This window comes from Homalodisca vitripennis, chromosome 5, assembly GCF_021130785.1.
Source record: "Homalodisca vitripennis isolate AUS2020 chromosome 5, UT_GWSS_2.1, whole genome shotgun sequence".
Lineage (NCBI taxonomy): Eukaryota > Metazoa > Arthropoda > Insecta > Hemiptera > Cicadellidae > Homalodisca > Homalodisca vitripennis.
The window spans coordinates 84,127,841-84,152,101 of NC_060211.1; the positions used below are offsets into that span (position 1 = coordinate 84,127,841).

Consider the following 24,261-nt stretch of genomic DNA (forward strand, 5'->3'; position numbering starts at 1 on the left):
CAACAGTAATTACGTGCGAACAGATTAGTATTCTAGCAGATTTGCTCTCGTACGATCTAGCTGCATCTGGTTACAGTCTACAGTTCAGTTGGTGACACTGACACACAGACAAAGCGCCCACACGTGTCACTCTCGCTACCTTTTCCCCTTTTCTGAATGTTGATTTTCCCCAACAGTAGTTACGTGCGAACAGATTAGTATTCCAGCAGATTTGCTCTCATACGATCTAGCTGCATCTGGTTACATATTACAGTTTAGTTGTTGACACTGACACACAAACAAAGAACCTACTTGTGTCACTTTTCCCAGGAGTAATTTCATGACAACAGATTAGGTTTGTGTGTCTTGATAAATAGTTAAAGTTATGAATTTTAGAATCGAAAAGAAATTCTTATGCTTTAAACACTAGAATCCGGGAGGTTCTGTCGTATCTCAAGATCCAAAAAATGTAAGATGTACTGCATTTTAATATCCTAAAATTGATGAGATCACCACGAATATGGTAAAATATTCAGAATGCTCCGTATTTTGTCTTACAACTCTGAAATGTTGGACATATTCTAGAATTGGCAACCTTTGAATCAGGGAGACTGTTGAATCAAATACGACCTATGAGATTGCACCTCACGAAGTAGACCACTAAAACATCCACAAGATCTTCTCTAGTTTCATTAGGTGAATGTATCCAAAGGCTGAATGTTGGGAAAATATAAAAATCGATGCCAACTGATCCAACTTTCACATTTAATTTACGCAATGTTTAAATTTAATCACGATTTAGTAGCACGTTATTCAGTAAAATTGGCCCCAGTTTATACAGGGTGGAAAAAAGTCCTGCACAGGCTTGATAATTCCGGAACGATTAACAGCGCTGCAAATCAGACCTCAAAGGGTTCAATCTTTAAAAAGTTATTCGGGCTTAAAGTCTGAACCATTTACAATGTAGGTTCTGTTCTAGGTGGTTTAATATTCTTGTCTTGGCTCGTGAAAGTTAAACTTAGTAAATGAATACTGGACTTATGAAATAGTTTTAAGGTAGTTAGTGACTCTTCACGTCCAATGGAGGATAGTCTACAAGGATTTCGGCAAAAAGATTTAAAGTAAGTATAGCTCTAGATGTACATTGTTTAAAGTGTAATTTAAGATGTACATCATGTGAAGTCCAAAGCCCAACCTAAAAATAAGAATTTTCTATTATAATAACTTATATAAGGTTTCTCCCTTTAGCACTCACCTCTGCTAAACAACCCCTTTACAATGATTTACATCTTGAGCTAAACTCACGGTAAAGACTCATTGTAGACCATTCTCCATTGGATCTCTAATACCTTAAAAACTATATAAGTCCAGTATTCATTTACTAAGTTTAGTTTTCACAACTTGAGCCAAGATAAGAATATTAAACCATCTAGAACAGGACCTACTCGTATATTGTAAATGTTTCAAAATTTTAAACCAGCGTAATTATTTAAAGAGTAAACACTTTGAGGTCGGATTTGCAGCATTGCACTCTACTAATAAAGACCTTTAATTTGATGTACTTCTCGACGTATGCTTTCATTTAAGATTTTAAGACTACTTGCGAGCCATCTCCTTGACATGACAAAAATGGTAGTTACTTCAAAAAAGTAGAGTTATAGGTGCAGTAGATTTTATTGTTTTACTTGTAATAGTTCAGGAGTTACCAAGCCAGTGCGGGACTTGTTTTACACCGTGTATATTTTGAAACATGGAAAAATCCTAAAATATCTCAAATGTATGTAAATGAAAAGTTGGAGTATTTAATGTGTTAACAATCAATAAATAAAACCGGCGATACAGTAAAACAATATATTTTGTCCGTACTAAATATATGCTTTAAATCATGTTAAACTTTAAACAAAACTATGATAAATACGACTATTTTTTCGACTTTTTTTATTTAACATTTTATGACCAAAGAAAGACGGACGTATAAAGTTCAAAATTTGTTCCGATTCATATAGGTAGTAGTAGTCTGATTGTATTGTACCAACGCCGAATCTTAATTCTCACATTGATTTAGGCCAGAATTAATTACGACTCCTAGTTAACATGGCTTCTCTGATTGTGCCCATGTTAACCGGAAATGGCAGACGGTCTTACGGCCAATTTAAGGTATACCGTAACTGAAAATCATTGTCCCAAATCTCTCGAATACGGGGTGTAGTATAACTTAGAGGGGGTGAGTGATCTCACTTAGAAGAAATCAATAGGAAGTCACCATTGTTGCGGGGAATAAAAAAAGATATGCCTCCTGTCATAAGTTGACATTACCTAGTGAACGAGCAATCAGCGTGGAATTAACATTGATAACAACAAGCCTGTCACTCAGTCAATCCTCTCCGCTCGCTTTTTATTACATTCCGCTCTAATTGCTAACGTCATCCACAAGCGATCATCCCTTGTTTCCGTTGGTGTCATCTAGTCATCAATATTATCGTGTGCATGAGGACTTCTGTGTTTGTAACCAACAAGTTTGTTACTCTCCGTTTAACTCCGCTCCTTCCGTTCATTACACTACGCTATAATTTCTAACCTTATCCACAAGCGTTCATCCATTTTCGCACTGGGTGTCATCATCAATATTATTATTATTGTGTAGCCTATGAGGACTTCGGTGTTTGTAACCAAGTCTGTCACTCTCCGTTCCGGTCCGTCCGTTTATTACATTCCGCTCTAATTGCTAACGTTATCCACAAGCGTTCATCCCTTGTTGCCCTGGGCGTCATCATCAATTATAATTGTGTTTAAAACCACGTGGTGTTGATTATTTATTCAGTTTATTGTGCGTGTGAAAACGTGTTTTTTCGGGTTTATACAGGAATCGGTCCTTCCTTTATTTTATAACTGTCACGTTCTTTGTACATGATTCTTTTTGTTTTATATATATATATATATATATATATATATATATATATATATATATATATATATCTCCTGAATAATAGCTATAATTATTTTCTAATTTTAGTTTATTTAATGTTTAGCTCTTCATCGTCAATTATGATCTGACATGTACAGAGACTGATTGTTTACAGTTTTTTGTTACGTTTCCAATTAAAACTGTAGAATATATATGTGTATTATAATTTTGAAGAATAGACTTAAACTGCCAGTGGTAGTGTTTTGTATGCACCATTTCTTTTGTTTTCATTGCAAATTCTTTCGTGCTTTGTCAACTCTTTAGCTTGAATTAGTTTTAGCATGCCATGAATCTTTGTGTGAACTCTCTGTTACATGTTTGTATGCAGTGTAGTATATGAATAAGTCCAGACAGCACATTTCGTGTTTTTGCTAAATTGTGATTTTAATACGCACACGTAAACCGATAAAAAAACTGATCATATTTTATAGAAACATTTTTTACCTTTTAAGGCCAACGGAATATGGGTAGTTACGGACGATATAAATTAAAGCACAGCAATTCTATTCAGGTGTACTGATTTATTCGTGTTACTTCTGAAATAAATATCTATTTAAATTAAAACTGTAATGGAGCTAATATACAAGTTTAAAAACTAACCGAACCGTTTTAACAAAAATGTATTATGTTTTATTTAAAAACTCTACATTATTAAACCAAATCCATAAACAAAAAGAACTTGACGCATTATACATAAAAAAATCAAAAAAATTTAACAATGATTTAGGACCGATTCAAAATTCACAATCATTTAAAATAAATTTTAAAATACTTATACTATGTCGAGTTGTTGATTCACACCTGACGCGTGCATCTTTAATGTCGAAAGGCCTTGTATGAAAATATTAAAATTATTTGATAATTGTGAGTTTTCATTAAAAAAATATTAGAAAAAAGGTTGTAGTTTTTAAGTATTCTAACGGTATTAACAAATAATGGTGATATGTGTATGACAAACATAAGTGGGTAGAAGTTTTTCATACTAAGTTTTTACTGATTTTTTATGTGAACCAATCTAAAATACTAAAAATCTTTAAAAAAAAAAACAATATCAAAACTAGCATTATTTTATTGGCAAATAAAAACACATTTATAATAAATTAGGGAATGACAATTTTTTTATGTAACGAATTAATTGTTTTAAACTATTACCAGAAGGCCAACTTATCTAATATTCCTTAAGTATCATTACCATCTAATTGGATGCGTGCAATGATGACTAGATCATATTATTAATATATTAAGTTTGTTGAAACTCTTGAAATGTTGCTGATTTATTTTCTTTTAGGTAATACTCTATGGAATGGACTATATCGTGGAATAAGTTAACAAGTAAAAACCTTTTTTTAATTTCATTAGTTTAGTATTCAAATCATGTGGCATTTGTTTCAGTATCTTTTAATAAGACAATACACGGAGTACTATTGGTAAGCGTACGTCTTCTGATATACCACTACGTCCGTGTAAGCTTTAAACTGAATCGTTAAGTCGTTTGATGTAAAATTTCACAAAATTGTTTGTAACAGTATATAATTTAAATGTGCTTCAACATACTCAAAATAGAAACATGTCACTAAAAGGTTATTTAATTAGCGGTTGAACGAAGTGAAGTCTTGAATCACTCAACAACTTCAGGGAAAACAGTTGAAAAATTTGAATGTTGCCTGTAACAAGTTCAGTGTGTGTGTACTTTTTGCATGTTTATTCCTGGACACGTCGCGTCATTTTTCTTCTAATGGACCACATTTCCTAACGATTGCGAATGTCCGTAGTTATGTCAACCCCTAAACTAATCTTGCGGCAAAAATTATACTCGTATAAAGGCGAAAAAGAACCATTGGTAATTTAATTCATTTATTACTTGACATTTCCACTAATATTATAGTAAATCTAAGTACATTTACTATTCTTATAAAATGTCAACTAAAATGACTATAGCCAGGGAGGTAGAGATCACTTAGCTTAGGTATATGTAGATGTATATCAACGTTAAAGTTCAACGTGTTTATGAGCATGTCACGTTGTAGCCTAAAACTCCTTTTCTACGATATTTTCAGCCGGAGGGCATATTTTGCATGTCAGTTTATGCGCCAAGTGATGACTGACGTAAACCTTAACATACCCTTGTTTCCTTTAAAGCGTTTCTCTGTTGATATCAACGCTCTTTTCACCGATTACTTGTGACATTTTTTACTCAGAATCAGAGTCTAAATGTGTTATTGTAAAGCATTTTGCAGTTTTAACTAAAATAACAAATAAATCGATGTAAGTAACTCCAAATTATGAAGAGAACACCAGGAATTAGTATTAGTATCATAAGAAGCAAGGATTGTTCTGTGCTTTAGCTAATTATAACATAAGGTATTTTCTTACGGGTAAGGTTATGCAAGGCTGAGATTGATATATCTCTGCAAGTTTGCCGGAAACACATTTTAAAGAGCTCAGTTTAAGTTTCTTTATAGCAGTCCACATTACTGATATCGACATTGCTCTAGGTTGAAGTGAGTTACGGTGTTTGCGGCAAAATGCAGAACTTCAATCAACGAGTGTGGTATATCACATGGCAGCTGTGTACGTTACTCAATCTACGAATGCACTAAAGGCTGGTGTAAAACTCAATTACCTTCTTATATTACTGCATATTTTTCAGAGACTTAAATTTTAGTAAACCAAAGGCAAAGACAATGGAAAGCAGTGTGAACCTGAACTTGAGGTCACAGCTAGGTGTTAAGTAATAGTAACACACAGTTAGATAGTATACTGACCATAACAATGAAATGGCGAATAAAAAAGATGCCCAAAGTCTCAATGGTTTCAATTGTCTTATTGCAATCTCCCTTTTGGCATTGAGTTCGATCTCTTTGAAACTGACTTTTTGTCTGCGAGTGATTGTATTGTTGATCTGGAAACAATTTTAGTTGCGAAAGTTATAGTATTTACTTTTTTAAACATTTCTAACATCAGCAACAGAAAATAATATAAAAAGGGAGTAAATCGAAATAAATATAAATTATAGAAATGGCGCTCGCTAGTACGTACTGAGCTATTTACGTTTGAAAGCACACAACTAGTGAGAGTATTATCTGAGTGGGCAGGGAGTTATTATCTGACAATGTTTCAACGAAATAAGTAAGTTTTTATTTCGTTACTAAGCCTCGAAGTTTTGAGTTGGACGAGGATGAGTTTGACTGCTCAAATATATTGGACGTGTTAACTTAACGAATTGCCGTGTATTTTTCCATGGTTAACGTAAAAATATGTAAATTAATGAACAGATTGTTTCGCGAGAGGTTGGCACAACTTCAGGATGTGATAGTAGACACAAAACTAAGCAAAACAGTTATAAGTACATATGTCCTAATTTGCTTCGTTTAGAGTGGGACTGCCATGCGTTTTTGATTTTATAACTCGTATCTCAAGCCCGTTGGAACAAATAAAATGTAACCTGGTTGTTATGTCAAACTGATTATAGGGAAAATAAAGAAAAATAAAATACTTATTATCATTTTATATTTCAAAATGGCGGCATTAGACATTTTTCAAACTTCGAGTGTTTGAGTAGATAAGTGGAAAAAATATAATTGTGTTACCTATTTTATTTAATATTAACAAAATAGCGCATGTTAAAAATATTTGAAGTTAAATAACAAAGAAATCCCTATATTTATAAAATATGTACTGGATACCAACAATTTGAGCAATTTCATTACAATTCCAACGGTTCTTGTTTCACATTAATAATACTAAATAATCAATAGGATTGCAATTGATTGGTATTATTATCCAAGAATAGTAATAAAAATTAGTAACATTTAAGGTAGTCTATTTTAACTTTAGCCCTTTAAAATTCTATAAATATGTACCTCTTTCAATGTCATTAATTGTCGATGTGCCCTACATGCAGCTAATTGTAATCACTGTAAATTTGTAGACGTCGTCTGAATTTTACACAATACTTTTATGCTGCTCATTTTCAACAAATGCTTTTTTACATGATTAATTGAGTTGAAATCACGAAACAATTAAGAAGACTCGGCAGACAGATTGCCCGACTCGTTATTCGCTGTGATTAACGTTCTCGTTTACGTGATTTGTTATACATTAGAGGAACTTTGAATTTGTGAAGATTAACGCATACGGACTTCATCAATCTCTCTTTGAGCACACGATATTAATGTGTCACGTGTTAATTTTGTAGCCATATTAAAGTGTAATTATAAAAAAATTTTTTTTTTATTTCCATGGTTCACCTGAGAAATAACAAGAATATTAGAACAGCATTTTGAAAGGCTAACAAGACTGCTGACATTTGCCTCGTTATGTGGTACAATAGCAACACAACGTTTTTAGAACTGGAATCTGCCCCCTTTTCACGATTAAAATCGTAGAATATATGGTTAATCATGGAATAAAGCAAATAATTAATAAAAAAACTATGAATAAATGTCGACAGCATCAGCTTTCGTCAAAAACTCAAAAATACATCTTGGAGATACAATTTGGATATACAATCCAAGTGGAAACCTGCTTAAGCCGAAATATATTGTTTAATGTTTTTAATTACTACGTCCGTGATCAAAACTTTTCGAAACTAAATTAGCACGGGACACTAGAGCGTCAAGACGATTGAGTGATCATCTCAAAGCATTGGTGAAACCGAGCATTTCGATTGTGCGGCCGGCTGTTGGTGCCGTGGTAGATGACTCACTCTGTCTGACTCACTCGTCAGTCCACGCCGATTAATGTACGTCATTTAACATCCTCCCTCTACGCCTCAAGTGGTAGGAAATTATCCGTCGATTGTTGATAATGTAAGGTGTTAAATTAAGTGTCACCAGAGAGAATTAATTAATAGCATACACTGTTACTTATTAAATACTAATCATATAAATGAGAAAAAATATTGTTCTGTTAATAATACTTATTTTTATCAATTTCAGAATAACATTTTAGTTGGTTTACATTTTTATTTGTATTTTTATGTACAGTTATTTCGTGCTTTAAAAACACATCGCAAGCTATAATTAAATGTTTCTCAATTATATAAATATATATATCCCAAAAATACACTTCAACAAATGTATAAATATGCCGCCATGCAGCAGTTTTGCTAGTTGAAGAGTAGGTAGGTGATATGCTGTTGACCTGCCCTGTACGTGCTTCGCTAGTTATACATTTAACATGTAAAATGCTTGCTAAATGAATTAGAATTATAATTCTTCCATAAACTAATTGATTTGTTATATTATTTTATTAATGCTATAACCTAAACTAGTAATTAATTTTTTAAACCAACACTTTTCTAACATACGAGTAATCGTCTGGCGACTTCACAACCTTTGGTTTCGAAAGACTTCTCTCAAATCAATAAATAATGATGGATCATTGCAGTTTTATAGTTACTATTTATTTTACTTTTTTCAATTGCACCAAGAATATTCAACTGAACCAGTATTGACTAATTTAGATGGATCTTTAGAGATACCTCGCAACGGCTTTTTAACCTAAACGTTTAAGTGCTCATTGTTTACCACCCACTCTGTCTTATTTTAAAACCACGAGTCAAAAGAAAAATTGTTCGCCGTATGTTGTTTTTGATAAACATTCATGCCATAAAACATCGTTGCTGTCCTTTCATAGCAAATTATGTCAAATTCCTTCATAAAACATCCATGGTGGATGTATGGAAAACTGATATGGCCCTTAAGCCGAGCCTCCTTGGTTAAAAAAGCACTGTACAACTAAACTATTGTATAAAAAACTAATCAAGTTTGTGTGTGTGTGTGTGTGTGTGTGTGTGTGTGTGTGTGTGTGTTTTGCTCAGTTACATAAAAATTACGGGGCCGTTTGTATTTTACATGGACAATTTTAGTCTCTTTGGTTAAAATAAAAGCCTATCCCTATTTCGAAAACCAATCAGGGCTACATCGCACTGGTTTTGAAAACTCCCTATCTCGCTTAATCGGAAGATATTAAATGTGTATAATAATTATAAAATGCGAAATAATTTTTAAATCATAGTAATTACTATTTTGTAACATGCATTTATTATTTTTAAATGAGTTCTATTTTAAAGAAAGAAAGTAAAGTGTTATGTATTAGTTGGTAATAGTTTAACTGTGAACAACAACGTAAGGAAACCAGCCCAGGCAGTCCACCTGCGACGTATACGAATACAGCGCGACAAAGTACTTGGAGTGCTGTCCTAACACTGCAGTAACTTCTAAACAGAAAACTGTTTTAGCGTATTTGCTCAAAGTAAATAAGAGAATATTCGAGTTTATTGTACAGTGTAGAGCTTTAAAGATCTCGCTAATAGAACTTTTTACAAGTGTACACATCAAAACATTCAAATGTTGACAATACTAAATTTGCATACAACAAAGTGGAGTTGGATATTTTTCATTTTGATCCTAATGCACATCACAGTGTCATTAAATTAAAAATATTCGGTTAGTCGATTTGGTTGATTGAAAATTAAACTGCCATTCTGCAATTCCTTGGTCAGGGTTTTTGCACTAAACCTGTAATAAAACAAGTAAAGCCCGCAGAAGTTACGTTGACCCAGACAGCCTGGTGTAAAGTAGGAAGAGCAAGAAATGACAAGCTTGAGGCTACAGTCTCTTATCTGATTGTTTAACTCTAAAAATAATACAAGTGTGTTACACTGCGGTTTTTTGTTACGATGAACATTTCAGTTGCACACATTTTAGTTTTATACCATACACTTTTATTCCAATAATTTATATAATTACGAGTAATCTGATTAATTTCGGTTTTAAAAAAGTGTATCATCTCAAATTAATATCTTTTCATTATATTCATATATGAGGATTACAATAATTATAACATGAAACTTACAACCTGAATCTTTTAAAAAGGATACAATCCTGTAAAGTTTTTAGGCTGATAAGATGTTTTATTTGTAACAACTATCCAATTTTAAAAATAGCATGTGATTAATTCTGTTTACGTTAATTTTATATCATATTATGTGACCTATATTATTTGTGTTCATACCATAGTATGTTTAACTTTTAACAATTTATGTGTTGTAAGAATCACAATGTAGAATTGTATTATTTGAAATAGTTTATTATTGGGCCATAGTTTTGATTAGGAAATCTAATATGGCAATAACCGATAAAACAATATCAGAATTGTGTAACTAAAAAATTAAAACTTAATTAATTTAATGCGACTTTAAGGTCGATTTAGAATGGCCTATAATTATAAAAACGTGAATGTGATATATTTTATACACAAAACCGGTAACAGATTTGTACTGTTAACTATGAGGTATTCCAAACTCTCTGCTCATGTAATTTTCCTTGCCAGATCACTTCGCAAAAGAACATTTGTATAGTTTCATTGAGGTGTTTTATTTTTAAAGGTTTTTCATCTGTTGTTGTTAACTTTATTATATATTTCAGTATTTAGGCATAGAAGGAAATTAAAATAAATGTTAATTCAATTATAAGGTTTGTCAAAGTAATCCTGATTTCTCAATTCCTGAATAAGTCTACATTGTTAAAATAAGTTTTGTGCATTTTAGATGGGACAGTGGCCAAAATATAATGGCCATGATGTGACGTGACGCAATTCGTTTTACTGGATAGTTGAGTTGAAAAAAAAAATCTCCGGTCAGAGCAGAAAGATTGTTTTTCCATCTTTAAGGAACATACATATAACAATCGCCTTAAACCTCCATATTGTCGATACTATATTACTTGCTTAAAACAAGTTAAGTAGGGTTTTTGCAATATTTAATATGCAACTAACAAAATTGGATTATAATTTCCCAATAATCTGATCACCTTATTGTACCTATTCCAGGAATTGCCACTTTATTCTCTTCAAACATCCCATTACTTATCTTAATTGAATCTTTGATAACGAAACCCTGCACTACTTGTTCAAGAGAGTAAACATAATTTAATTTGAATTATGACGATATGAACACTCGGTTGCTTTGTTTAAGTACGCTTTTCCAATTTTCCAGTTAGATTTAAAGTGGACTTTTAATTAGTTAGAGCTTTGTCAATTTCTTTTCGCGTTATCAGGTTAATTGATTTTCCTATAAAGTTGTATTGTAGTTAAAAGAACTGCGAGAAGCTGTGTCATCCAGTTATTATCATCGGAATAATTCTTACATAAGAAAACAAATTCATATTCAGTTATGCGTGGCTTGTATTTAGGACCTAATTTTCACGTATAAAATCTTATAGTGTTTATTTTTTTAAATCACGAAATGTGTAAATAAATACAAATCCAAAACGCATATACCGTTATTAAAGTTTAATAAAAGCGAAACAGTTTAATCAGTTTTATAACGCGTAATAAGATTACTGCTAACGAAATACTATGCTCACATGTTCCGTCTACACGTACTCCATTAGCTACAAGATTTAACTGTGTAATTAAGGAACAAGGGAAGGCCGTTACTACCTAGATATGTTTCCTACAATTTAATTTGTTCGACTTCTGACATGCTTGAGTTAAAAGTATTACAACTTTTTGTTTAAAATTACTTCCAAATAAAACATGTTTCTTATTCTAAGTTAAAAAAATCAATTTTGAGCCGAGCGTCAACGGAATTATTGTAATCAAACTAATATATCTACCTAAATTTACATCAAGCATAATTTTTATATATGCAACACTAAGTTCGATTATGGAGCACGTCTCACTGAGAATATGCTGAGATTCAGCAAATATGTTTATGTTGATTCTATAGGTAACCGTGATGGCAACAAGAAAATAGAAACGTAAATAAATTCGTAATCACACAGAATACAATCATGTAATATTATTACCTGTGACATTTTTATATATGCAACACTAAGTTCGATTATGGAGCACGTCTCACTGAGAATATGCTGAGATTTAGCAAATATGTTTATGTTGATTCTATAGGTAACCGTGATGGCAACAAGAAAATAGAAACGTAAATAAATTCGTAATCACACAGAATACAATCATGTAATATTATTACCTGTGACATTTTTATATATGCAACACTAAGTTCGATTATGGAGCACGTCTCACTGAGAATATGCTGAGATTTAGCAAATATGTTTATGTTGATTCTATAGGTAACCGTGATGGCAACAAGAAAATAGAAACGTAAATAAATTCGTAATCAAACAGAATACAATCATGTAATATTATTACCTGTGACAATTTTATATATGCAACACTAAGTTCGATTATGGAGCACGTCTCACTTAGAATATGCTGAGATTTAGCAAATATGTTTATGTTGATTCTATAGGTAACCGTGATGGCAACAAGAAAATAGAAACGTAAACAAATTCGTAATCACACAGAATACAATCATGTAATATTATTACCTGTGACATTTTTATATATGCAACACTAAGTTCGATTATGGAGCACGTCTCACTGAGAATATGCTGAGATTTAGCAAATATGTTTATGTTGATTCTATAGGTAACCGTGATGGCAACAAGAAAATAGAAACGTAAACAAATTCGTAATCACACAGAATACAATCATGTAATATTATTACCTGTGACATTTTTTATATATGCAACACTAAGTTCGATTATGGAGCACGTCTCACTGAGAATATGCTGAGATTTAGCAAATATGTTTATGTTGATTCTATAGGTAACCGTGATGGCAACAAGAAAATAGAAACGTAAACAAATTCGTAATCACACAGAATACAATCATGTAATATTATTACCTGTGACATTTTTATATATGCAACACTAAGTTCGATTATGGAGCACGTCTCACTGAGAATATGCTGAGATTTAGCAAATATGTTTATGTTGATTCTATAGGTAACCGTGATGGCAACAAGAAAATAGAAACGTAAACAAATTCGTAATCACACAGAATACAATCATGTAAGATTATTACCTATGACATTTTTATTCATTACACTTTGATTATTTCTACATAGAAAAGAATCAGTTTTATGATGGTACATAAGGTGATACAACTTGTCTTTTGTATGCCTGGTGGGAGGGATGGATGTAAAAACATTTTTTCTGTTTGAATATTTTTCTATCTATCCATAAGACACTTAGATTATTAAATGAACTCGAGGATAGATTTTAAATTTCGCGACAAGTGGCACAATAGTAGATGTGTAATAGTAGCAGAAGTTTAGAAACTGCTTCTGACCACCTGCGAAGACTAAGCAGTGGTTCAACGTATCTGTCGTGTACTCTGTGCTTTTTAAATTTGGAAAAAACCTTACCAGATGTAGGGACATGCACTCTCCAGATAAGCAGTGCTTATCAGACAGTATACACATTAGTTAAATTGATTTGTTGGTAGTGGGAACTTTCCGAATAATTTCGTTTACGCTTTCAAGAGAAAACGTTCTCGTCAAAGAAATGGTAGGGTCATCCGTGAGAAACAAGTACGCACCGTGGAAGCCTGGGGAACAATAAGTTCAACAAAGAAGAAAATATTCGTTAGACAAGGTGATTGATTGAGTGTTGGCGTGATAGGGACGTAGTTATGATTGACCCCTTCATGCACCGGTTTTGGACATTTTTAACGAATTTACAGATAACAATTTTTTTTATTAAAACAAACCTTTTCCTCCTACAGAGTTTTGAAAGAAGAAAATAATATATTGAAATAGTCTTCAGACAATTATTGTCTCGCATTGCTCTATTGTCCGAAAAATTAATTCTGATTGATATAATTTGCTGTCTTTATAAATAGACCAATCAATATAAGAAATGTGGTGCTGCATTGGCGTTGCACAGCTCAATGAAATAGTTCTCAGTAAAAATCATTTGAGGGCACAAAATGTTTCGGAGAGAACAATGACTGAGCGTTTGGGGTTTTACGTGTGTTGGGCCCAAGTGACCAGCGCTATTACAAGCGCTGGTCGTAAGTAGATCAACAGTTTTTTCATCAACAAAGGAATCGGCAGAAATACAATTTGTTGAAATAAAACAGTTTGATGCTTTGTTAGTTAAAATCAAATATTTAAATATCCGAAGTGAATAAAAAAAGTATAATAAACATTATGAAAAACTAAAGTCTAAAAGACTTGGATAACTTTTAGTACTTTTTAGTTTTTCTTTAGTGCTCTAGCCTTTAATTTAGTTAAAATTGGCGTGAGTAAAATCAAAATAAAGAACGTAATAAAAAAGTCACTAACTTCTTTGTAGCTTACATTATTTTAATTTAAACACTACAATTTTGACATTTTAGCTATTTTCTTTCTATATGTTTCTATTAACTATGCAATAATTTTGCAGTGCACTTTCCCTATACGTTTCATGTAATACGACTTATGGGACTATTCCATAAAAATAGATATCGTACAATGTACCGTGATGTCCAAGTCCTTTTGTAATGCTCATTTTGGTAACATTAAATTAATTATGCCGTATAAACATGAAATAGGCAATATCCTATTTATAAAATTGTATTATAAATACAGTGAGTCCCTATGTGATTTATTAAAATACTAAATACACGTATTTTGCATAGTTTTAATTAGAAATGAAGGTTGTATGTAATTACAATCCGAGAATCCCTTCACTCAGTGGTATAATGCAAATGTAGCGAGAGTGACACACTTAGGAGCTTTGTCTGTGTCTCTGTTGATCGTGATGTGTAATTGTGTGTCGTGAGCATTTGTACTGAGACATACTTGTATTGTATATAGTTATGTGTGTAACGTAGTGCATGATACATATCTATGAATGACTCGCGCAAGAGCTATATTTGGACCCAAAATAGTTTATGGGACCAGTTATGAGACACAGCCCACTTCTAGCTAGTTTATACCTGCCAGCAGAACCTTTACTAAGCAACAAAATGCTATTTAAATCAGGGTAGCCCAACAACAGATTACTAACTGCAAATTTAAATGAGAGTAGGGTAAACAAATATGGTCGATTTGTTTATTTTACTGTTGTAGGTGACTATTGAGGTGGATGGGGCTCATGTAATGTTAAAGATGTTATCAATCTTAAACATGAGGGATTCTCCTGCCCGTTTTGGCTGGAAGATGTTGGAATAGAGTTATCCTTCCCTTCTTCCAAGGTTACGTGCCTGGATTGTCTCCTCATGGGATGTCAAGAGGAGACGGGCCGTAACCTATTCTGTCACTCCGGAAGCAGTGCAAAGTGAAGTACAATTAGGACTAAGTGCAATGAGGGGTTTCCCAAAAATATGGGATAATTTCTTTTCCTAAGACCTGTATTTCAGCCAGTCTTCGCAAAACAAGTATCTCGTTGTATCAAAGTTACCATATTGGTATTTTTATACATCATAAATTAGCAAGTAATTATATGGTATTTTTACTGAGCTTTCTAAGCCTATACAATCTATAAGTAAGGACAATAACGTTGCATTGACGTAAGAATGCTATTACTTCTTATAAAGAGAGCTAGTTTCAAATAATAGAGTTTTTATTTTATTTTATTAGAGTTTAGTTTTTATTACGTTGTTAGTACTCTACTTAACATAACCATGTTTCGGTGTATTGAAATGGGTTGTGTTTGAAAAAGTGGTGTTCTCCTTATCAATTTTCCTGTCCTATTTATACCTATATGAGCTGTTGTTATATGAGTAGTATGAGGGTCGAAATACTAGCTGTAACAAAATTGAGAGTTAATTTGTGTGTGATTAGAGATTTGCCAGAGGAACCAAGGAAATTTCATTACTCGATCTCATGTGTTTGAAGCGGAAATTGTTTTTCCTTTCTGATGTTGATACTGACGGTTTCTTCTGAAATAGTCTTTCAATACCTTCGAAGTAATAAACGTTGTAAAGGCCTATCGAGCCTTCAGTGTTATCCGGACTATTTGAAAGTGTGCTTTAGGAAGTTACTTCCAGTTAGTTCTGTTGTACTTTTTTGAAGAGTATCTTTCATGCAAAATGTAATTTATATATATAATTTGGCTAAAAATCATACAAAAGCAAGTCCTTACAGACGTTCTTTGTTTTTCAGTGAATTTTGTTTGCTGAACAGTGACCGGATGCAGTTTTTATATTTTGTATGAATGTTCAGTCAATAAAGAATACCTATGTCTAGGATATTAATAGTTATTGCATTCTAGGAAGGTGACCGATTTTAATAATAGTTTTTAAATTACTATTATATTTGCAATGCAATGGTCTCAAATTGATAACCTTTGATAGGAGTTAGATCGATATTACATTTAGTAGTTACCACTTTGTACAGAATTTCTAGTTAAACAATTATCATATCTACCCTATGTTATTATAATTGTTTCACTCGTTTTTAATTCGCAAGTGGTATTAAACAAAGCACTAATCAGTATTAATTAAATGTTTAAATATTCGCTCCTGATTTAGTTCCATGATTTATTTGGTCTTCAAACTCAAACTTTTTAAAACAGTAAACGCATAATAAAGTGTATTCGAAAATATGACATTATCTTTTCATCCTATGGCGAGTAATTAAAGCTTTGAAGCTGTTTATGAAAGGTTTTTAATTAAAAACTGTGTTTGTAAATCCCTAAAGATGTGTAATGACGGTCCAGAAATATTGTTGCCGTTCTCTGATAATAACGATGGGATTAGTTTATTGTTGCGTTGTAATGTATATGTGTAGAACAGTATCGTTCGTGTTTTTGGTTTATTGTGTATATTATCAATTGAATTTACATTTAATTATAGGGTAAAAAAGGAAACTTTCTGTTATATTAATTTATTGTATTGATTGGTAGATGTCAGCTACAAGTTTCACATAAGTGTGCACTTAAAATATTCAGAAACCGACTGTACGTTTCTGTCCCCTCTTTGTTACTTAATTTATTAATTAATAATTTGCCGACTAGCTCATTTAGTTATTGCTATAGGAAATTATGTGTGAAAATCAGAGTGACAGTTTTATAATATTTGTTTTCTTTTATTAACAGAAAAACAATTTAAAAAATACTAAAACTCGTGTATAGCTATTAAGTTACAATATTATTTTAATGAATCTTATTTATCCCTGTGAAATAATAATCAGCTTAGTAATATCAATTGCAACTTATTCAAAATCAAATAAGTCGAACTTAACTTAATAGTGAGTCACTGGAGCCAGATTCCTTGGTAAACTCTAGTGACAAATCTCAGGTGTGAAGAAGGCCCACAAATAGGAAACGACGAAACCGTTAATTAAGGATAGTTCGTTTAGCCAATAATATAATATCGAAGCTACTCAATTCACCTCGATTGTTCTGTAATTACAAGTCAAAATTCGGCATTCGACAATTCTCTCTCCACTTACAATTTGTACTCGGGTAACCAAAGGTTCTTTACATGCACTATCCTTACACACGGCCGTTCTAGCTACGACTTTAACACCGGACAACACCAACAGTTTGGTGACCCGTGGTACTGTCCTTTCGTCTCGAAAGTTTGAGCGTAGACTGACTTTTCTTTCGGATCAAATTTCGCCATCCTAGAATGGGTGTTACTCAGTCTACTTCATTTTAATTTCATTGGTTCCAACAATCACGTGGTTCATTTTTAATTCCTCCTCCGCATTTCTAATACATTTTCTGGACATCCGAATTCTCGCGGCAGGAAGATATGACGTATCATTGGTATTTTCTGCAGGTGGCCTGGGATTTATATTTTTATTTCTGTCCGCGCCTCAAATGAACTGCTTGCGAAAGATTTTGACGGTAAGACTAAAAACCTGGAGTATGGGCGTATTAATGTAATTCCAGCAGTAACAGCTGGATATCGATGAATTTTATTGGGCATTATCGATTGAGCTAATATAATTAAAATGGTCTATGGTTATGGTCACTTTCTCACATCTATAAATTGGTAGGCTTGGCTGTCAAACCGTTTAGAAAACTAGATGTTTTAAAATTTAAACTCTTACACGAAATTACAAAAAGGACAATCGGTATAATCTGATAATGGGATATAACTAAGGTAGCCATCATCGTCAAATTGTTTTGTGTCTTATGATACCATAAATGAAGAGTATTACAAGCATACTTTCAGCTTAACTATAAAATAGTTAGGATAAAAAAATCATTAAAATGTATAATGAAAACACATTAACGGGTTTCCTACCATGTAGATAATACAATAGATTTGGTGAAATTTTTATTGGTCTTATTCGTTGTTTACTGTGTAATAATTTTCTTAGTTAAAAGTCAGTCAGTTAAACCAACCACGCATTTCGTTTAACGTGCCTCCTCAGTGCGATTGTTCCTTGACAAATGTTACAATATGTACATCTTTTTCGCCTTATGTATGTTTTATACTCGCAAAAAGTAATCGGTACATGTTAGTGTTTAATCTAGGATTGTTATAAGTTTTTACCTTCACCTTAGTTTAGTCTTAGTGTATCTGAACAAAATATGAAGCAACGCTAGCTAACTGTGTGATCGACAAACGTATAATATTAATCTTAGTATTACTCCTTTAGGTGTTTGTAATAAATGTTTAACATTACTGTCATTGCATGTTTAAACTGTTAAAAAAAATATATAAAGTCAAAATATATCGGAAACTATTTAACCGATTGTGTGGATGGACGGTTTTAGAAGATTCTGTATTTCTTAAATATAAAAATAAACTAAAAAATATTCCTTCGAATTTTAACAGTGAATTTATAATTATCTATATATGCAGCAACACCTTTGAGAGACAATAACTCTAGTTTAAATTTTTACATAACACGTTTCCGGTTCCGAGAAATTTTACATGTATTTTCCGAGTGTTTAAATTGGGTACACAATTATTGCTTCACGGCACCGCACCGCTCGTTATGCGTGGCTAAGGGCTGCTCATTGCTGGATCAAGGTTCTGAACAATTATGTTAGAAGGGCGCAGTGTTCACGCCCACCATTGAGTCAATATAATTAATCGCATTTCCCCATGTTAGTACCTGCGTAATACTTGTTCCGCTTTGTATTCCTCAGTTAACCCTGTCTCTTGCATACATATTGAACAGTTATCTGCATAATAAGATATTCTCTTTACAAGATTACAATCTCTTTTTACCTTTGCATTTCTTTATATAGTTTTCTTATGGGGAAATGTTTATTTTTGTATCTTTCTGGTTGTGAGTTTAAAGAGGGTGAAGCAATAAATGTATAACCAGTGAAAATAATAATGACCGTTCTATTTCTTCTGAACATGAATATCTGAGAAGTATTTTGTGGTAGTTATTTCAATTGATTTAAGCTCTGACAAATATAAATGCATATACCGTACATTTCCATCCATTAAATAGATTAATGATTGAAGATAGACAACATACTGAATGTTGTCATGCACTAAACAAAATGAATAATGAATTGTTGAAATCTGACAGAATCTCTCTGTTTCAGGTAAAGCTGTTTTCTCCGGTATTACAGTTCCTGTATGGTAAGATCAATCCATTTGCATCTGGGTTTTTGGGATTTGGGCTTGGCTTTGGATGGTGAAAGGGAGCTTATTTCAGACACATTTCCTGTCGTGATCAGCACGAATGTTTCATTACGCCATTTGTTCATTTAAGTACACTAGTACTTGTTTATTGTGTAATTTTGACAAACGTCGATTTCTTATCATAAACAAGTTATATGCATAAAGTTTCTCAGATATTTATAAAGTTACGTTTACGTTATTTAAAGAGAAAATATTTATTGTCGAACAATACTGCTTCTTTTGAATAAAAAATCTTGTATGGTTTAAGGTAATCGTCCAAGAGATTCTAACGTATCGAGATTATCACCGTCCAGTTTTCTACTTGTGGGTTATAATCGATTCTTTAAAATATTTAAAGTATATCTTTATACCGTATATATTAATAAATTATAGTTTACCGTGGATTAGTATATAGTGTTTTTGTAACTAATAGTTTACTAAATATTTTACATATTTGTATTTGATCACAAAAGGTCAACTTTTAACATTAGAAATCTGGAAGTGAGTTGATTTTTGTTTATATAAAAATTAAGCTAAAAGTAAATGTTACACTAGCGATCAGCAGGAGTAATGAACTCAATAACAACACTTAAACTCTCTTTAATTATGACGTAAAACTTACAGTTCCTTACTAATCGTATATTATCTCTTACTAAATAAATTTACATAGTAACATAAAGTTAATTGTGCTTTGCTTTCTGCTTAAATAGGCTTAAATGTGGAATGCTGTTTTAGTAGTAATTTAAATTGTATATTGAGTATCTTCTATAGTTTCTAATTGCATTGTCGGCTTTTATTTGCTTTTGCATGGCTTTAGTAAGATTGATCTTTTTAGCATTTTTTGGTTTTCTATATAGCCAATTCCACCATGACATACAGTTTTCAAAATACAAAGTGTTCTATTTATTTCTTATATACCTATGTAAATAAGCCCATATTCAAGTTTATTTACTAGGTAAAATATTCTTTCCACAAGATGAGTCAATTGTGAAATAGTTAGGATTATAATTGGCATAGTGTCTATTTTCGGATAGTATTTCTTCTCTGATTACAATTAATAGTTTGGATTGAAATCGTTAATGGAAAAGCTTTCGATTAATATAAAACAATACATGTCAAAATATCTAATTCCGGCCCAAAAAGATCTCAAATTTGTTTCAACACATTGTCACAAAAGATGCTACGAGAAAATGTTCATACATAAGAAAAGTTGATACACTTTAGTTTTTCGAGATACTGTTATTTCAATTGTTGCTGTTATATAGAAATGTTGTGAATTACATTTTGTTGCATAAGGGTACTCAGCAACTTGTCACCATCTTGTCTAAAAGGCTTTGGCTTACGCATCATACGTAATTGTATAATGTATTGTATCAGAAAGGAAGTTGTCTGAAAATCTTATTTTGCTTGATGTTATTGATGGATTTCAATGCCTGTAAAGGAAGTTGAATGTTAACGGTTTGAAGCCCCTATAAATCAGTCCCAAGGCCGTCTGTTTTATTTATCACCAACTTAAACAGTCGGTTTATATCTTATTTCATTTATCACGTTTGTTGAATTAATGCTTTAGGTACAAAACGCGCTTCTCTCTAAATGTAAACACAAAGAAGAAATTAAAACCATTCATTGGCATCAATCCACTTCTCCTGAACGTTCTCATTACAAATATTTCAAAGTAGCTGTAATGAATTATAGTTACCGCCTGTACGGAGAGCATAACATTTGTCATGTTGTATGATTGATATTTATAGGGGGTATGTTTTTGTAAGTGAACTTTCTTAAATGATCATTGGACGATCCAAAAGATTTTCCTTCAATGAATAGTTCATTAACACAGTTCATAAAGCATGATACTTTGAAGCAACCCTACATATATGAAACATAATCGAATTCGTAATTCTCAATAGAGGTTAGGTTTTAAGAAAATTGAACTATAAAAATGGTTTGATATATTTTCAGCAAACTTGCACACCTAATTGTAACCCCAAGTATGTGTCGAGATGTTTCTGTACTTTGGATAAAATCAACGCAGTACACGTCATAGGTGTCCACAACTGAAACATAGACGCGTGGTGAACCTTAGAACACAACAGTAAACACACTTTCTAATATCTGGGGCATTTACTCAGTCGACGAGTACATGTCGAACCGCAGGGAATTGTAAAAACTCCTACTCCGAAATAAAACAACGCCGTAACATTTACATTTTCCGTTCGTTTCTGCCATTTATTGCTTGTAAAAGACGTTTAGAAATTTGAATTTCAACATTGAGAAAATTATAGAAAAAGTTATACAATAGTAAGTTATACTGTTTTGAAGTTTTTTAAATGTAAAAATATTATTTAAAATTAAATTTAAAAAAAGTTTTGTTTACTGGTTAAACGTATCCATAAAACACCTGATTTCTTACTTTGTAGTTATTTTTGTGTTTTACGCACATTTTTAGCTTTGAAAAAGGTTTCATTTGGTTCATTGATTTTGTTAAGGTTTAGTTACATTAAAAAAAGGTTTATTAATGCCTTAAAGGAATTGTTTTGAAGTAAAAAATGTCGAGTGGCTCACCAGTCAAATTGCTAGCATGTTACTGTAGTGATATTAGTATGCTTGTGCTTGTAAAATCTTTTCGCATCTTGTATAATTTTGTGCTTTTGGTTGCCTGCCTACTAATATATTGCCTGCGCAAAGCTCATTAAAGTTCATTTTCTATTAAAAATATAAGTAGTTATTGCACAGTAAGTCAATTATTATGTTTAGTTGTTTTATTTTGTGTTTTGGAATAAATACTTTTAATTTTCTGTTGGTTTTATTTGATTCCTGCAAAGCCTTTTCCTGGATTGATAACATACCTAGATTAAAATAATTGCGCATTTGGTATTATTGTTTTATTTCTTCCTACTTTGTTTCCCTGAAAAACCCCTAGTATCCTAGAAAATTAAAGGACGACATTTTCTTTTCCTTGCTAGCCCTTTTCCATCATTAGTTCATTGATTTCTACGTTTGGCCAGTTTGCTATTCACGCTGCGTTCTCTGTACAGTGCCACCGCCTCTGTCCTAGCAATCTGTGTCAATACAAGGTGCATGGTCTGAATAACAAATGAAATTACTGTTTGTTAACTGCATGCGATGCTTTGTTCTTTTGTTATCAGTAGTCAGACTGTACACATATTGAAAGTAGTGTTCTATGAAATACCAATATAAAATTTATTATTTTCGTTGTTCCAGAACATGACATTGTATTACTCAATAAACCAAATTCAAAGTCCTGAACAATCCAAATTCAAAATAAATCTTTAAAATTTAACTCATTTCAGTATTATTTTGCTGAAAAATATAATATGGGAAATGTTATAATAATGTACTTTAAAATTGAATCCATATATATTTAAAATATGCGTTTTGTTTATAAATGCAGCTGTCTCTGTTGACATTAAGACAAGCTTTAAACATTTTCAACCAAGACATCGTGTAAATTAAAGCAAATAGTTTAATACACTATATACAATTTCATTAAACTTCTAACTGTAAAATACTAAATAATAAGATTTATTATTACTTTATTAAAAGAATTTTTGTTCACTAATATTGAACTAAATACATTTTACTTGTAGTATTTTAATATTATAAAAGGATTTTATTGAATTTTTCTCATATTAAATTGTTGTATTCATTCAAATTTTTTGGGGAATCCCATTAATTTAAAACTATTACACGTTATTTAAAATTAAATTTACCATAATAACTCATTGATTTACGATACCAAGCAATCACAATCAATAATAATTTTACAACAATTAAAATATTTAATCAGCTTAACTTAAAACAATGAAATTAAATATAAAATAACAAATGCATATTCCTAATATAAAATGTATCATGACGGGTGATCATTACTTCTGCTCTTTGGCTAGTTAATAATTTGTAGTTTCTACCTCATTCTTCCCGGAGATAAAATCTTTTATTTTCCTTCGTTATAATTCGCTGCCTATTTACTTAAATTTTGTACTGATCATTGCTGGGCAATCTGGGTTGATGTTAAGTGCCAATTAGTGTAAAGAGAGGATTGTTGGCTAATTCATTAGGCAGCAGAACAGTACTTTTATTCTCATTGCTTGTAGAGTAGGATTTATTTTTATTTTAGACATTGCTTTACATAGGCAAGTGGATTGCCAATCATCTGAAGTTGAAAAATTAGAACTGTTTTGCTCTTTAAGCATTTCTAGAATTGACCTGATTCTTACCTTTATTGAACGAATTCCAAGTGGAAGCTCTACTAATACCCATAAGTAAGTAATCTTTCACCGAATGCCACGTTTATTTGTAAATAGTGCCTATGTGTATTTGGGAAAATATTAGATATAATATACTGCATAGGAATTAACCAATGCTTCTCTAACTCCAAAAAATTAAATGGAAGTAGTTGCCACTGAACTCATTGCTTAACTCTCAATTTCTTAACTGAACACATTTATTTAATTATCAATGGAGCACAGACTGAGTTATAATAACGACAATGACCCACGCCAATTAACAACCTGTTTTGAATTAATCTAATCTCATCAACTGAATATTCTGAATCTTTTGATGGTTGTATGACAGATGGAATCTGAAGGCAATAAAATATCATTTTCGTTATACAATTTCACTCGGATTATAGCTTACCTTACTCTGTTGTGGTTAGTCATAACTGAACATCAATGTATATTGAATACATGGATTTATTTGTTAAAAGGTGAAGTAAAGTTTGTAGACAGTTTCATGTTGATATTTAGAAGCACACTGGGGTACAATTATGAGTTTGGAGTATTACGTACAGGATTAGGCAGCTCTATTGAAGGTTATTCATCTAGTTCCTTTTCAGTTTTTACAACAAAGTTCAGAGGGGGGAGGGGTGTGTTCACTTTTAAATCAATCGTACCCTATAG

The 24,261-nt window shown here is 31.9% G+C and overlaps 1 protein-coding gene across 1 annotated transcript in view; it reads left to right on the plus strand.

The window, feature by feature from the left end:
* LOC124362457 (disks large 1 tumor suppressor protein-like) overlaps positions 1–22,599 on the plus strand; it is a 354,467-nt gene extending 331,868 nt beyond the window's left edge. The window contains exon 3 of the mRNA XM_046816975.1: positions 19,261–22,599. Coding sequence (XP_046672931.1) covers positions 19,261–19,301 — 41 coding nt within the window. The 3' untranslated portion in view covers positions 19,302–22,599. The remainder of the gene's footprint in view (positions 1–19,260) is intronic.
* Positions 22,600–24,261: the final 1,662 nt, after the last annotated feature.